The sequence below is a fragment of the Poecile atricapillus genome, chromosome 2 (genome assembly GCF_030490865.1).
Source record: "Poecile atricapillus isolate bPoeAtr1 chromosome 2, bPoeAtr1.hap1, whole genome shotgun sequence".
NCBI classification, from domain to species: domain Eukaryota; kingdom Metazoa; phylum Chordata; class Aves; order Passeriformes; family Paridae; genus Poecile; species Poecile atricapillus.
Window position 1 is genome coordinate 140,907,731 of NC_081250.1, and position 17,306 is coordinate 140,925,036.

The following is a 17,306-nucleotide window of genomic DNA, read 5'->3' on the forward strand; positions in this document are numbered from 1 at the left end:
ACCATAAATATGTGGCCAGATGCAATAAATCAAGATGACAGGAGAAATATATCAGGTCATGCAGATTAATATACAGCTTTTATACTTTCTCTAATAAAAATTAATAAGCATGTATTAAAAACCAAAGATGAAAACAAATGCTTTTTAGGGATAAAAACTATTCATGCTTGTAGAGCAAACTATAATTTATTTAGGTCAGTATACTATCTGCTTAGACAAGGGCAAGGAAAATGAACCTTCCCTGGTTTGCTTCACTGAATATTAAAATATCATAATAAAAGAAAATACAGAGCTATTAACAGCAGCTCATGTGAATAGCCCTTTTATCATTAATAATTTTAAGTTCATATGCTAATTTTCTTTTCTATCCAGTGTTTATCCTTATTGCCAATGAAAGATCAAAATGCATCTGAATTTAACAAACAAATCTTGAGACTTCACAACACATTGACTGTGGGGATTTTTTACTTATCTAAAAATTACTTTTAACTTCAGACTGTATTAGAACTAGTGTTGATTTCTTAGACTAATAAACTGTACATACACATGATCCAATGTATGACCTCTGACCTATAGATACACAGAGCTAGTTATTTAATGATTTCAGTCCAATGAAAAGAGACTTTAAAATACTTTAATGAACATTATGTTAAATACTTGATTTCTTCAAGCAACCAATGTTCATGTTTGACTTTTGATCTTCCTCTGCAGTATGTGGCAGAGTTATCTGCTGAAACAAACCAGTGAGGTAGAGCAACTGATCTATTTTGGTTGTGGATACTTCTGATTAGTGAATCTGTTCTTAATTTTTTATCTACATTACAAAAAGTCAGTTCAGTAGTAAAAATGTGCCAATTAAAACAAATCACTCTGTAAAGAATGTCTGATTTATATACACAAGCTTGAACAAGAATAAATATTTTCAATGTTGTGTACAGTCACTACAGTAGTGACAAGCTCAGGTTCCAACAAACTACCATGAAAACAGGACTTTAAGAATGATAATGGATAATGAATTATCATAGACAACTGTAAATTCTATAATAATTTCTGCAGGTAACTATCCTAAGGGCAATAAGCATATTCCAAGGCATGCTGTGGTAAATCCGTTATTCTCTATGCTGTTTAAGAACTCATTTGCCTTTCTGTAACCCCTCACACATGCAAGAAGTTCATAACCACAAGTTCTGCAACAGAAAAATCAGTTCACATGAAGCACAAACTATTTTTTACTGCCAGGCAAGCCAAAGTATCACAGAATGGCTTGGTTGGAAGGGAACCTTTAAGGTCATCCTATCCAACCCCCTGCAATGAGCAGGGAAAACTTCCCCTGGACCAGGCTGCTCGAAGCTTCATTCGCACTGGCCTTGAACACTTCCAGGAATGGGGCATCCACAACTTCTCAGGCATGTCTATTTCAGTCTCAGCACTCTCACAAAAAAAATTTCTCTTTGATTTCCAATCTAAATCTCTTCAGTTTAAGAACATCACTCCTTGTCCTGTCACTACAGGCCTTGATAAAAGATCTGTCCCCATCTTTACTGTAAGCCCCCTTTATATACATCGAAGGTCACAATAAGCTCTCCCCAGAGTCCTTTCCTCTCTAGGTTGAACAACTCCGACTTTCTCAATCTCTCCTCATAGGAGGGGTATTCCATCCTTCTGATCATTTTTGTGGTCCTCCTCTGGGCCTGCTCCATCATGCTCCATGCCTTTCCTGTGCTGGGGGCCCCAGAGCTGGACACGGTGCTCCAGGTGGGGCCTCACCAGAGCGGAGCAGAGAGGGAGAATCACCTCCCTCACCCTGCTGGCCACGCTGCTTTGAAAGCAACCCAGGACTCTGATTTACTGCAAGGTCGTAAGTCCAACTACAGAACAGAAGGCTAAACAGGGAGCCAGGACACAGAAGGTAGTGCTGGAAAACTTCCTTCATTGTAACTTCTGCCTCAAAGATTTTCTTCAAGCCAAAATAAATCCAAACCTAGCTACTGGAAAGACCAAATTTACATCCAACTTCTTGGCCAAAATTCTGCCTACAGCCACAACTTCACTTTCACTGGTGTGGTGTCAAGTCAAAGAAATCAGTAAACCACAGGCTTAAGTGAAGTTTTACAGACTGCTTTTGCACCTTGAGTAAGACTGTGTAACAGAAAAGGCAGATCCAACCAGCAATACTTGCAGAGTGTTAAGTAAGGGCTCTTCTGTTACCTGAACATACTCAAGTTTTACTAAAAATAGACCAAACCTAAGTAAAAAAGTATGGAATTGCAAATCTGCTACTGAATTCACATGAAACCCAAACCCAGATTCAATGCTCCCTGAAAAAACACATCAGAACATATTGTTTCTTTCAGGAATTAACAATAAAAACCCTGTTTTTACATGTTTGTAATATACTTCTAATAAAAGACAAACATTATTGCTTTCTATGTCATTATGCTTACTTTGACCTATTAAAATAGCAAGAGCTTAATTTTACGTGAAAGTTAAAAAAGCTGGTGATTTCTGTGGGATTTCAGACTGGCAGAGAGGTCTACCCACCCACAACCTTGATTTCATTTTGAAATTGATTAGCACAGCTTTACAGTTAATTCAGTTATTCATGGACTCTCACTGCCTCCTCCCCTAGTCCTTTACCTTTAGTACTAGCAATGTGTAAAATTCCACATCCTCATAAATATTTACTCCTAAACACCATGACACTTTATCAGGGAAAGACATCCACCATCAGATGAATGTACATAGCCACCCCAGCATTAGTATTTGGGGATTTTTATACTACTGGAATGCTGTTTGTCCCAGTTTTTTTTTTAATTACAAAGTTCCCATTTTGAATATTGCAAAACCTTTTTTGCAGCTTAGCTAATTTATACACTCACAGCATAGACATGCTCTTAGTAACACAGTTCTATGACATTATTCTTTTAGTTTCCAATTTAAAGGGCTAATTAGAAGGAAAGGAATCTGAAGGCAGGTCTATTAAAATTCTTACACTTTCAGTCCCTTACAACATGTTAATACATTTTATGAGTACAAATAAATTAAAATATATTTATTTGAAACACTATGAGGCTTAAACATTTCAATTTTTGTGACAGGCTTTGGCTTACATGCAACTTGTAGACTATGGCTGATGGAGACAAGTTCTGAGAAAGATTCTTTGCCAGATAAAACATACTTTAAAGATGAAAATCAACAGAGCATTACCACTCTCAGTACTGAGAAGCACAAAATAATTGGCTGAATTTCCAGAAAAAAGTCTACCCTAACAGCTATCAAAAAGTCTATCCTAACAGAATTAAGTCCAATAATCAACAGGAAGCAACTCTAGAACATGGGAAGGACACAGTGCTCCAGAGAAAACAAAGTGATTAATTACAAGGCATACCAAAATAACCCTAGAAGAATTTCAAGTGATACAGCAGTTACTTGGAGGTACAGTTCAATACCACATCTTCCTTCTACTAGTCCATGGTTTTCTTCTGTATACAATATTGTTCTTTTCACCACACATTATAAAATACAACACAAAGAACTTTCAACCTCTGACAATTGTACAAGTAGTACAGCAAGAGTGAATGTACTCAGTACTGCCATATGAATCATTTGGTCACAAATGAATTAAACTTCCATGCATGTGCATGCCATTAGACTTTCCACTGCTGCTTTTCACTTCACAAAAATGTGGAAGTTTAATGTTTTCTTTGAATTATTAATTTGACTCAAAAATAAGGAATGGATTAAGACTTTTTAATATACGCATTTATTTTTGTGTACTATGAAGAAAATGACCATGTCAACTCTAAGACTTACTGAGATCTCCTGGAGTTTTCAAGGTCTCGTTTCAAGATAGCATGTTCTCCTCCCTATGCAAAACTAACTGTGTGCCTCCTAATCCAGTCTTTGAAGTTTTGCTCTACTTAATTAATAAACATTACTCTCTAGTAATAGAAGGAAATGCTACTACATCTAGTGTTCCAGTAACTGACTTCTATCAAGTACATATAATTCTATCAACTATTCCTTACTGATGCAAAGAAAATAGGTTCTCAAACACCAACAGCAAGATTTAACTGTGCTGTCTTTGCTTTTCTTCAAAAGACCATAATGGCAAGTCTACACATGCAAGCAGTTGCTAAAGGGCATTCAAAAGGAGAATTAGAACATTTTAAACCCCTTCATATCAGTGTCAGCAGCTGAACAAACCAAAACCTTGACACCCCTGGAGGCTCCCTCCCTGCACATTTCCATTGAGCTTCACTTAATCTTCCCTAGCAGGTAACATTCATTCTGAACAATTATTGCCCATTATTTCTCTGTCACAGGCAATACAGCCTCTAATAATGCAAAGGCCAATCCTCTCACTGAGCATTTAGTCTTAGCTAAATGTAATTCCTTCTTTTTTGGGGTCAAGTTTCTGATGCAGCCAGGAAAAAAAATAAGAAAAAATAAGATGAGTTTTGCCTACCTTTCAAATCACAAATCAAAGAAAAAATGAGTGAAAACTTTGTTCTTACAGGATTACTATCTACTTCTACAGATTAGATCTGACAACATTATTTTGCAGGCATTTAAATGAAAAGTCGTAAGATTTTTCCAGGAAGTTTATTCAAGTAATCTTTGCACCCTCTCAAATCTGAGATTTAAATCTACATCCTTTAGCCTTTCTGTATCAACTACCTAGAAGTCTAATTTTGAAAATGCTGGTCTCATGCCCATCACTTTTCCAGCTAAATAAAATTTCTGAAAGTTTTATTACAAAAAAAGCCAAGATAATCCCAAATCTCTGCGTATTCTAAACACTTACACCTCAAATCCAAAGGTTTACCAGTCTCCTTTACTTTCAAAAGATTGTCCTGGCAAAGAAAATACACCAAACCCTTCAATCAGATTTTTGTTTTAGTAACCTCCAACGGAAATTAATGCTGCCTGCCCACTTATATCCCAAGAGATTATTGCTGTCATACAGAATGTTAGTATTACATTAACCTGAAGAACAGAGTGGCTGTTTTGACCTACAGTAACAAAGTTTCATGGTGCACCTAAAGAACATATTTTATAGTTTTGCTTATGGGTGGTCCAAGAATTTACATTCAATCTAAGTCAGAGAAATGTGAACAAGCTGGGTTTTTTTCTTCAATACGCACTTCTTAAAGTAGCCCAGTCAACTTCAATAGATGAGTTCTGTTCTCTGCTATTTTGCAGATGAGCAGACAACTGAAAACACTTGAAATTTTAAACAGATTCAGAGACACCCCTCCTCATGCCTCCCAAATGAACTCACTGAGTATTTATGAACTCACAAGTATTTAAGGTAAAAATGTGCTGGACTATGTACTTTTGGTATCTTTTTGTTAATACACTAATTTTCACCCTTGCATAAACCCAAATCTTTTTTAAGTGCTGAAAAACTTGGAAAAATGAACAAGGAACGTTAAGCTCTATACAAAACATCAACTGCTAATCTCAGGTATAAAGTTATACATCAGAGATCAGACACTTATGATTGGACAAGTGAAGTTATTCCTTTCAACACAGAAAAGTAATCATGGATTACAAATAGTTGCCATGGAAAGCTTTCAAGACCTGTCTGGATAAATTCCCAGCAGACTTATCTGACCTAATAGTTGACACTGCTTCAAGTAAGAAGTTGGACTAGAGCTTTCTTTGGGTTCTCTTCAATCTGAATCATCCTATGGCCCTCTGAAAAAAGGCATGTGTAAATTCAAATTCAGCACAACCCCTCTGAAGCACTACCACTTCCAAGTAAAGTAAAGATCAATTAGTAAGATAGATAGAATGAGGTGAGCTCCAATTAAGGGAGATTATCACTTAACCTTGGCGGTACCTTAGGAAGGAGCTAGAAATGATCAGGGATGATACTACAGTAACCTTGTCTAAATTCTGACAATATTTATGACTTTCACCCTCCCATGTAAGCATTAACTATAGCATTTTGCATCAAATTACTCATTATAATCTTTTAAACTAGGCATTAGCTGTGAACCAGGTTTTCCTAAAACTCTGTATACTAGAAACAAAACTAACAGAAAAATATTTATCTTGGGGATTTGCATGTTAGAATTTAGACATATGCAAGTAAAGACAGTGCTAAGCATTCCTGCAGTCCCACTATACACACACACACTCAGAAAGTCTCATATAAACTGAAAAATAGTCAAATCCATTGCAAAATCTCTATGTAACACCAAGCAAGTTTACAACATCCTTTTCCTTGGAAATAGTCTCTTCCATTAATTTACTGCCTTAATTTCTGTAACAGCACTATTTCCAAAAGCAATGATGACTCATCTAATGAAGCACTACCAGGATAAATTAGCAGGACGCAGTAAGTCCAAGAGCAGAGAAATAGCAGTAGCTGCCAGGATGAAAGTAACACTTTACAAAATGAAGATTTGGATGCCACAGAAGATACAGCCTGCTTCCTACAATCTTCATAATTCCACTGGCTTCACAGGAACTGAATTTGATGTGATTAAAAGACAAAGGAAGTGAAATAAAGTGATTTATAAAAGTCTCCATAATAACTGTGCCATTTGGATTATGATTAGAAAATCCATGTTAGTTAGGCTGACATTGTTTTTTTCACTACCACTTTTTCAGGTTTTAAAAGCTAGTTCTAAAAATAAAACCTGTTAACAAAGTATCATCATAATTTCCGTTTGTCATATCCCAATGCATTTCACTCCAATACAATTCAACTAGTAAACAAATGTTTCTAGCCATAAAAACCTCTTACAACTACACATAGAGAATGTATGTATCTTGCCAAATTACCACCCACTACTACTAATTATGACAAAAACATGTCTGAGATATCTTTATGAGAAAGGCAACTGAATGCTCCATCTTCAATAGAATGACAGAGTTAATTGCTGAAGACTCCACTATTGTGCTAAAAAAATAGTGTCTGCTGCTAAATTAGACCAAGACTCGAGCCACATCACCATTTGCTGAGCCTTTGTCCAACATGCTTTAGTTTTTGGCAATGCATTTCATCCTCTTCTGTTTGCAGAGAAATTAATCTCTGAGTTTGGCAAGAAAAGAGGTATTTCAGAACGAATGCCAGAAGGTAATTTAGAGAACATCCAATTCCCATGCCCTAACAAGTTGTGTTACACTGCCTCCCAGTGCTCAGCACCTGCCTGAAGCTCAAATGAAATAGGTTGACTAGTCCATTTGAGACATGGAACTATCAGTAATTCCCAAAGGAATTACAACTATCTTAGAGGCTGTTTGTAAAAGCATTTATTTTGAAAAATTCTAGACAGAACATTACATGCAAATGTAGGATTTAGTTTAATTTTATTTGAAGAAGTTGTGACAGTAAAAACAGAAACCAGGCAAATTCATATGGTGCGCCACTTATTCACTGAGTATTTGCGCTTGTATAAGGCAGACTTTGGACAAACCAGGATTTCCAGATCATTGATAAAACTCGTGAATTTTACAGCAGATAAAATTTTTCTAGGTAAAGGAAGAAACACTTTTATATTTTATATATAAAGTGACCTAAACAAAAGCATTTCAAAGTCAAAACTGAACATAAATATCTAATAATCTCTGTGGGTCTTGTATCATGCTCTGAAACATTAGTATTTAGAGAATTCAGCCCTCCAATGCTGTCCATTCCAGTTGCAGTAGAAGTAATTTCACAACTGTGTAAGTCAAAATGTTCATATCTGGCTACCTACTTTTTTGGTCGGTAAAAACACATGAACACTGCATTTCAGAATATACAATAGTGTAACATAGATAAGAGGCTTATGTTAAACATAATCACCATTTCCATTTCTTTCACACCATGAACACACAGCATTGCAGGAAAGATTTAAAAAACATCATTACTGAAAACCTACTGTTGAATTTCACCAGGAAGAAGAGGCAGATGCACTTTCTAACGTTTTTAAGATTAGCATTATTGTTGCTGGCTCTTAAAAAAAGCAGTAGGGTCTTTAAGCTCAAGTACATCTTAGCTCACTCAAACTGGAGGCAGTTCACTTATGAGACAGGTCAGACCCCTTAAACTAAAAGGAAGTAAATAAGTGAAAAATTAGTGAAGCAAACAAGCTTGATTTGCTCCTTTGGACAGCATGGAAGAATGACAAAAATACACAACTTACAATCTAACTCTGAAAACATTGTTTATAAAAACAGTGTCACAAGCGAAGCTTCTATGAACCACTAGCAGAATGTTGTAATTTAACTTTACATATGCAGGTAACTGATCCCATTTGTTTAGTGGAACTAATTAACTGGAAACCAATCAGTTTCACAAATGAAAGAGAAGGGAAAAATACTTACAGCAGTTGGATCCTTCAAATGGAGCTGAGTTGCTGTCACTTGTTTGAAACCACCAGGATAACTAGAAAAACAAAACAAACATACAAGCTTAATTCTACATGCTCAAGCATGATTTTAGCAAAAGTATCACTGCATCTTGAACAATGGTGTAATGGCATTATAGGCCCCCAAAAAAGGAAGTGGCTCTCATGAGCCCAAAAACTGTGTTTTATTTATCCTGTCAAATATCTAATTTCAACACCATTTACGCTTCCTTATTTATTCACTTGAGTATGAAAAACCTTGTGCTTCACAAGCAGATGGATATGTTTTTAAAACTGCTTATCAAATATACCGTAACAGCTAGAGAATACAACAGGAATAAGATATGTAGAACTCTGAAATATTTTCAGATGATCAAGACTCACATCCAGTCTGTGGCTGACGTAAGAGACATCCATCTTGAACTGTATTTATTATTTTCTTGCTATCCTAAACAAACCTTGCCAAGACATGACATATCTACAGTAATAAAATTTTCATTTTACTGCAATGGATCCATCTTTCTAAAGCCTATGTGACATGTTGAAGCTGCACTAATGCAGATCTATGCATAAGCTTTAAATGAACGATAGCGTGGACTAAGAAATTACACGAAGGTAAATTTTAATTTAATTAATGGGGTTTAATTTTCATTGAATTAAATTATTAGAAATCAGACTAAGTGAAATGAAAATAGGCCCAGCATCATGAAGACATGTCCACTGAGCTACATGGACTTAAGTATTTGTTTTAAGTGAACAATTATTTTTATTTATTCAAAACCAACTTATGTACTTAAGTAAGTGCTTTAACTTACACGTTAAGTTTTTAGAGAAAATTCTAGGTCATAGGGGAGATGGAGAAAAAAACCCACACAATAATTTCCATCACCTCTGAACAAGAATTTCTCAGCAATTCAGCAATTTTAGTACTGCACCGTTAACACTAGCAACATTATCTTTCTCAGTGTGACTTTTTCATCTCTCAGTTGGATACACGGTGACACTCAGAGATAATTATGTATTAGTATCATTGTATAAAACAGGAGCACTGAACCAATCAACACCCTGTCTGTAGCTGACTATTACACTCTCCAAACAAGTCATGTCTGTCAGAATAATGTATTTTACACTACTGTATATAACAATGTACTGTACATCAATACAACTTGAGAGTGTTCCATTTTTTAATTGTTTTTCCTACTTTCATTCTCTGATCCAACATTTACTGTTAGGTAAGGAGGTCCTGGTAGGATAAAGTAATTAAAGTTGGTGACTACATATATATACACGTGTGTGTGTGTGTGTGTGTGTGTGTGTGTGTGTGTGTATCTTAAATGTGTGGTGCCAACAGAAGTATCTTCTATTGCACAGTAAACAGAATAGTCCAGATCCTTGGGTCCAGACACAACCTCACTCACCAAATCTGTTAATTTATTCAATTGTTCTGACTACTTTTGAGGTAATTATTTCCCTAGAAATATACTCTGGGTATAAGAAAAAAAAAAACAAACAACAAAAAGAAAGAAAAGAAAAATAAAAGAGGAAAAAGGTTTACATCATTTTAAACATTGTACACATGCAAACAAACAAAACACCCCCCTAAAAGTTAAAGCAGAAATTCCCTTTTAAAGCAATATGCTAAAAAATACTTCAACTATTAAGAAAATACGATATGAAATTTACCATAAGCTCACTACCACAAGCTTTATTTACTATAAAGCTTACCCAGTATGTGAAGAATATACTTTCTGTTCCCATTTGTTACCAGAGAAGGCAATATGTCTTGTATTGATTATGACAACGTGATCTCCACAGTCATCTACAAGGTAGAAATAAGTGGAAAATATTAAAGAAAACCACAGAGGGAATCAATCAAAGTAACTACGATGTGTGCTACACATACATAGTAGAATATAAATACACCTTCCATAAAACAAAAATTTAAAAATCTGAGCTTTCGGAGTTATCCAAATTAGCATTTAAATACCAACCTTAATTACTATTTTTAGTACTATCAGGTTAGGTAATCAGGTAAAATACTATCAGGCCAGATGACTAAATCATTGCAATTATTCAGCTAAGATGTGGAAATCTGGTTTACAGGAAATTTTCTCTTCAACACATTGTACTACATATACACCTGTATTAAAAAAAAAAAAAACAAACTAAAAAAACAGGAAAAAAATGTTAGTTACAAATGATCCTAAATATTTTTAATTTTACTTTCTCATAAACGCAGCATCTGTGTTTACTGAAGCACTGAACATTCTGGGTAAATACAATACTTCTATTAAACAGTTACACTCTCAGGCTAAATATATAAAACAAACAAAAATATTGCATTGAGGGAAGTGGCAGGGTGAAAAAGCCCTAGAAACACCACCCCCAACAGCTCTATTGGAAAAACCCCCACATTTTCATTTATCTAACAGAAGCTAATGTTACAGCATATACATGTATGTTTAGAGTTCTATCAGCAACTTTAACATCAAAAGTTCTTCAAGTGTAGGGTTTATAATCTAACATCAACACCCTGCCAGAAAGAGTTAGTTTGTAATAGGGCTTCTGTAGTAATAAAGTGCTAACAAAACCTCTGTTATCTCAAAAAATATCACCTAAATAGGAGAAAAGATGTAGTTTTTAATATCAGAAGTAATGATCTTGATAAGCTGTAGCCACCCATTCAACTAAAGTGAAAATGATTTGTCCATAGTTCAGTCCCATTTGTATCACCATGTCAGAACACAAGTATTTGAAGAGGCTCACTTGATTAAAACACTTTTGAGTAGGTAACAAAGCAGCTATACAAAGCAGGGCTTGAAGTGACCATGGACCTTTTATAGGAGCATGTAATTAATCAAAGCATGTTTCACACCTTAAGTTTTTTTATTATTTTTTAATCTTGTATTCTTTTAATGCTCCACTTTCAATTACACCTGAAGTGCAAATGCAATTTACACATCTTTGTTGCTGCACCCTTTCGCTGCTGACAGTTCAGTTCTAAAAACACTGTATGTCTTCTTAAGTATCAGGAAACTGACACTGGACTTTGTGACTTTTTGGTGTTTTGGTTGGTAAGATGACACAATAAGCTCATCTAAGGAAATTTCTGCCTACAATTTTCCACTTGCAAGAACACTGAATTAACAAATATTAAAACTAAATTAAAAACAAAACAAAAAAATCCCCCTTATGTTACTCTGTCCAAGGAGTTATTACTCCAAGTACTGATTTACAGAATATTTTAAACAAAATAAAGTTATCATTGAAATACTTTCCAAGACTTTGTAACTCCACAGACATAAAAGTATCAAAGTTCTTTTGCACAGGGTAACCAAAATATTTTCTTCTCAGCATCTGCTTTATTTCCCAAGACAGCCTTCAGTCTGCAGTGACATCTTGTGGATACAACAAAATTTGCAACACCAGAACTACACAGACATTTAAAAATCTTTACAGCACAACAAATTCAGCCTGCTATTATGAAGTAGATTGAGTATAATTTTACTACATACACTTCAACATGTATGAGCCAACTTTAAGGCTTCTTTTATGGTTCAGTTATGTGTTTGGAAAATTTGCATGGGTATTACAGGGAACACTGTACCAGTGGTGCATCAGATCAACTTTTTATTATTTATAAAATGCTTATCCCCACGAGACAGGCACTACAGAGTTACAAGTAATGAACAGGATTACAGATGCATCTTTATAGATGAATCTCTAATTTGCAGAAAAACAAAATGATTGTTTTGTTTAAACAAGGTACCTTTCAACAATTGTCATCCATTTAAGTATCAGACAGGTCCCAGCCTCCTCATCACAGAATGCTGAGGCAGGAAGGGGCCTTTGAAGGTCATGTCCTCTAAAGCCTGTGCTCAAAGCAGGACCAGCTTCTGAAAATCTCCACAGATGGAGACTTTGCAACCTCTTGGGCAACGATTTTCCACTACTCTCACAGTACAAAACATCTTATCTGATGTTCAGTGTATCCTGTGCTTCAGTTTGTGCCCTCTGCCTCATGAAAACAGGACTTCTTTGCACCTTCTTCAGAATGAAGCACTCCAAGAATGTGGTCCTGGGCACCTACTGAAAGGAAGCACTCAGATGTTTCTTTATGTGCACTGTGAACTAAATCTTTACATTTAAAATCTACGAAACATATTCTGAGGTTTTTTAAAAAATGAAAGAACAACCCACTGTAATTCAGTTACTCAAAATGAATTACAAATTTGTAACATCCTTTATGTGTATTGATAAAGAAAAAACCTTCGGTAGTGGAGGAGTATGATGGAAAAAGATGAGAAAAAAGCTCAATTAATTTATAATTTATAAACAATTGAGAAATGTAATCTTTTATATCAGGCTTGATTTTAAAACTGAAATTGGAAGAAACCGGAATGTGAAGAAAAGCAAATTTGCTTTCATCCACTGCAATACTTACTTAGTGCATGATAAATAGGTTTATGCCTGCCTTCGAGTCTGATTACAGTGGCAGCTGCTATTTTTCCTGGGGGCTGCATCTTTGCATCGAGGAGGTACCAGGCTCTGGCAAAAGTAGCCCATTGCTGAAAAGAAAGAGGATCAGTACTTATTATAGGAAAAGCTCACACTACCGTAATCTATCTTCCTCATCAATTAAATCAACACCTCTTTTACACCCAAAAATACTGGACGAAATATTGATATGCAGCACCATCCCCTTCAAATAACCTTTAAATGGACGGAGCACCGCGATACACCCACTGCAGTGCGATGGACTCGTGTAACACCACTGACCGGTTACCGGCCCTGAGGGCTTTGCCTCAAAAATGCAGATCTCCTGCTACAAGCTTCCATTTTCGCTACAAGACATTTAACGTAACACCGCTGCAAGATCCTTAACGCGCAAAGTCCCCTTCCCTCCCGGCGAAGGGCACAGCTCCCCCACACGGAGCATTCAGCCCGGGCCGCGGGAGTCCCTGTAGCCCAGACGCGTCGCACACAGCGGTTCTGCCATCGGCACCCTCAGGGCGGACACCGGGGACAGCCCCGGGGCGCTCCCCTGGGGGCCTGGGGATCCTCCGTACCCGCCCGCGGCCCCGGGGCCCTGTCCCGGAGGCAGCGAGCCCGAGGGGCTCCGCGGGGGAGGCCGAGCTCACCTGGGCCGCCCGGCTGTAGCTCGCCATCCGCCGGCCGCGCAGGGAGCGCCGCGCCGGGGCCGCGGGAAGCGGGAAGCGGGAAGCGGAAGCGCTGCCCTGCCAAGGGCGGGGCCCGGGCGGCAGCGCGGGACCTTCGGAGCGGCGGCGGCCGCGGGCCCGGCCGGCCATGGACCGCTACGTGCTGCTCCTGAGCTGGGGCGAGCGCCGGGCCGAGGGCGGGCCCGCGGCAGCGACCGCCACAGGTACCGCGGGGGACGGCGCTGGGGCCACGGGGCCCCGCGGGCGCTGGGCGGGGGACGGGGCTGGGGCTGCTCCGGTGTCCGCTGGGCTCTCCGGGCTCCTGCCTCCCTAAACACCCCTTTGCTTTCAGGCTGAAAGTCTTTGGTGCCTTTAACCTGCAGAAACTTCCAGGGGGGTTCCTGCTTTATTGCCATGATGCCGTGTAACTCTGTAATGCGTTCCTGAGCATGACTTATGACTTATTTAGGAAAATTTGCCTTTTTAAATTGCAAATCTGCAGGTGATCGTTCTCTTTAAAACCCCAACCAATCCCTTTCCCCCTTCTCCCCTGAATTCACTTTCTAATATTACTCTGAACTTTATACTGTATTTGTAAGAAAGTAAGACTTAACTTTCATAATTCAGTAGTTTTACGATTTTTTTTTTTTTTTTTTTTTTCCTAGCTGGGACTGCTGCAGACATTTATCAGTTCCTGAAAGAAAGTTGTAATGCATCTATGAACGCAGATGTGAGCACATTCCCAGGTAAATATTGCAATGCACGGTGAGGTAGGGCAGATGTTATCAAGGCATTGGCCTATGCATGTTCTGTTAGTGGAAACAGAAATGTAAGTAAATCCAATTGCGTGGCGTGGGCCTGTTCCTGCTGCTCCTGTTTCTGTGGAGAACTCGCATCATTTCAGCAGCTAAGGTGGTAGGAGATTATTAGGTTGATTGGTTGAAAGAAATGAAAGGGAATGGTTTTGAAATTCCAGTTTAGCTGAACAAGGAAAAGGAGGAAAGGGCTTGTTTCTCAAGTCAGTGGGAAGCGTGTTATTTTAATTACTCCTATAATGCCTTCTAATTTTTCCAGTGGAAGTAATACTTGTCTGTTTGGTAACAAATCAGAACCTTAATTGATGAATATGAAATAATTTTTTCACCTTAAAATAGATTTCTTAACATCTACTTTAGTACTTTTAGGAGCTGTGTGTTTGTGTTTTGTTGTTTTGGGTTTTTTTAATCAAAAAATGCTTTCTTAGTTCTTTAGTTGATTTGGATATATACTGTTATAAGCTCATCTTGTCACAGATAATATTATAATTAATAATTATATATAGTATGTATTATAATAATTATATATTATAATTAATATATATGTCATATAATTAGTATTCATTTGGGAAAGCCATTATAAGCTCTTAAAATTCACAGAGATGGGAATGTTAAGCTGTTTGCAACTTCTGTGCGTTTTATTGCATAGAAATGTTGATAGATGATGTTCATTTTGTGAACTCTAAATCATATTTATGAAAGGTGTTATTTAGTTCAGGTCTGATACAGATCATGCAAAGAGAAAGCAATATTATCCAGAACAGAGAAGAGGTCAAAGGTTTTCTTACTTATAAACAGTCAGAATATCAGTAGTAGACACTTGCCCAGACACTTACCTACACCGTAGTATGTTCAGAACTTAAAATTATGATGCCAAAGGAAAGTAGAACTCAAGTAATTGTTGCACATTAAATGACTTACAGAGTCTTTTAACAGATATGTTCATTAAAATAGGAAGAATAGATTGTAGTGAGCTGATTAATTTAAATCTTATCTTTTTTTTAATCTCTTTGCAGCATGCTCAGTGGCTGGTATTCCAGGTGCAAAGAAATGGTATTTTGCAAGTCAGGTCATTTGTGGTTATTATCAGGTAAAACAAACTTTTTTAGAGTGTAAGTTCCTCAGCCATCTGCCTGACTGTTGAACAGGCTAAAACTGAGATGTTCAAAAGTCTTTTTGCTTATTTAAGTCTTTGTGTTTGATTAGTTCTGCAGTTCGGACTGGGAGGAAATAAATGTTGGCACACAGAAAAATGAAGACTCTCACCAAGAAAGCGTTGATGAGAACCTGGGAACCACACAAAATTTTGAGGAAGATGACGGTAACAGTCAGGAATCACTGTCTCTGACTGAGTATGTGTATTATTTTTTTTACTTAAAGAGCATGATCTGATATCTAACAGTGATGACCCAAGGGAATCAAGAAAGCTTAACAAGTGCAAGTTACTACCAAAGCAAGAGTTAACTATGAACAATCCCCCTACTAGTACGGAAAATACTTTTCTTTTGTTTAGCATAGCTTTAATTTTTTTACAGATGATTTTTACTGAGCAGTTTCCTAACAGCCAACGTCATATATACAAAAATTTCTTGCTAATTCCTCTTGAATCCTTCTTCCAGTTTTACTGCAGATTATTTCAATGTCATTAGGCCTACTTCTGTCTTAGTAAAAGATGATTTCTCATAGCCTAGGTATGTTTGTGCATTTTTAAAGATGTAAGATCTTACATCAGGTACCATTCATTAGTTGACATTTTTGTTTAGAAACATTTTGTTTCTAAATGATTTTGTTTATATTTTGGTTCCAAACATGTTGTTCTTCATTTTTAGTATCTATGATGAAGCTGCTGAAAGTCTGCATCAATTAGCTGATAAACTGCCTGCCCCAGGTAATCTGTCTTTAAAAATCAATCTCATTGGAGTTTATATTGTTAGTTACTGATATAAAAACTCATCTGGTAAAAGCATAGTGAATGGAAAAGTTCAGACAATGTTAGTTTGGTAGCTGAATTAACTTAATGTGGCTCTTGAAGGTAGTTTAGGAACTTGAGCATGGTTGGCATTGAAGATAAGCTTGAAGACTAGTTTGCTGCTTGTTTGTTTCTTTGGCAGGCTGTAGTTCAGTAGAGTTTAAAATAGTTATTTATATAATAAATTTATCCATCTGAAATGGCACCAAAATAATCATAGCAATGCAAAACTCAGCACAGGAAAATTCTTATAAAAAAAAAGGAAGATGTTGATTTGACATCTGATTTGACTGCTGCTTACTTGTGGGTGGGAGACAAGAGGGTGAGAAGTACATCAGAACAGTTGGATTGGGATTTTGTAAACTGGAGATACATATCACCTTGCATGTTAGGGTTATATAATGTTGCAGAAGTTGATTTGGGATAACAAAGCAACTCAAGAAGAATGAAAAATAGCAATTTAGAGTTTTAAAAGTAGGAAAATTACTTAGCTTAGATGTATGGGAGACAAATCTCATCTGTCAGTTCTGAGTGAGCAAGGAGAAAGGTACAGAACCGCTGTCACTGAGGATTCACTCAATGAAATACTTTGTGTTCATCTAAGAGGAGCAGCAGGAGATGAGCTAAAATAAGTTTTTTAAATCTTGAGGTTACTTGATCTTTTTGCTGGTTTTAGAGCAGTTAATGGTAACCAATACTACTCTATCTTTAAATGACTGAATCATTTACTGCATCGTGATCCTTTGAGTCATACACAACTGTTTTATAGGCAGAGCAATGGTTGATGTAATCCTGCAGGCTGTTGAATGTGATGGACCCAAGTTAAAGGACTGCTTACCTGCTGTTGGTGCCCTGAAACACCTGAGGGAGTGGCACTCTGCACAGATCACTATTGCAGCAAGTGATGCTAAAGGGTATGACATTTATTTCAGGTCTAAAACAAGGTCACTTCTGTTTTGTGTTAGCATAGGTCAGTGGGTTGAAATAAAAACTGCATGTTGAGTACTTTACATGT

At 37.0% G+C, this 17,306-nt stretch overlaps 2 protein-coding genes across 2 annotated transcripts in view; one reads left to right on the forward strand and one right to left on the reverse strand.

The window, feature by feature from the left end:
• The window catches only part of MRPL13 (mitochondrial ribosomal protein L13), a 30,426-nt gene extending 16,779 nt beyond the window's left edge, over positions 1-13,647 (reverse strand). Inside the window, exons 1-4 of the mRNA XM_058830315.1 lie at positions 13,490-13,647; positions 12,793-12,916; positions 10,074-10,167; positions 8,326-8,386 (exon numbers count right to left, since the gene is read on the reverse strand). Coding sequence (XP_058686298.1) covers positions 8,326-8,386; positions 10,074-10,167; positions 12,793-12,916; positions 13,490-13,516 — 306 coding nt within the window. The 5' untranslated portion in view covers positions 13,517-13,647. The remainder of the gene's footprint in view (positions 1-8,325; positions 8,387-10,073; positions 10,168-12,792; positions 12,917-13,489) is intronic.
• Positions 13,601-17,306, forward strand: part of MTBP (MDM2 binding protein) — a 31,749-nt gene continuing 28,043 nt past the window's right edge. The window contains exons 1-6 of the mRNA XM_058830313.1: positions 13,601-13,731; positions 14,173-14,253; positions 15,339-15,412; positions 15,529-15,674; positions 16,152-16,210; positions 17,061-17,205. Of these exons, the coding sequence (XP_058686296.1) occupies positions 13,656-13,731; positions 14,173-14,253; positions 15,339-15,412; positions 15,529-15,674; positions 16,152-16,210; positions 17,061-17,205 (581 nt within the window). The 5' untranslated portion in view covers positions 13,601-13,655. The remainder of the gene's footprint in view (positions 13,732-14,172; positions 14,254-15,338; positions 15,413-15,528; positions 15,675-16,151; positions 16,211-17,060; positions 17,206-17,306) is intronic.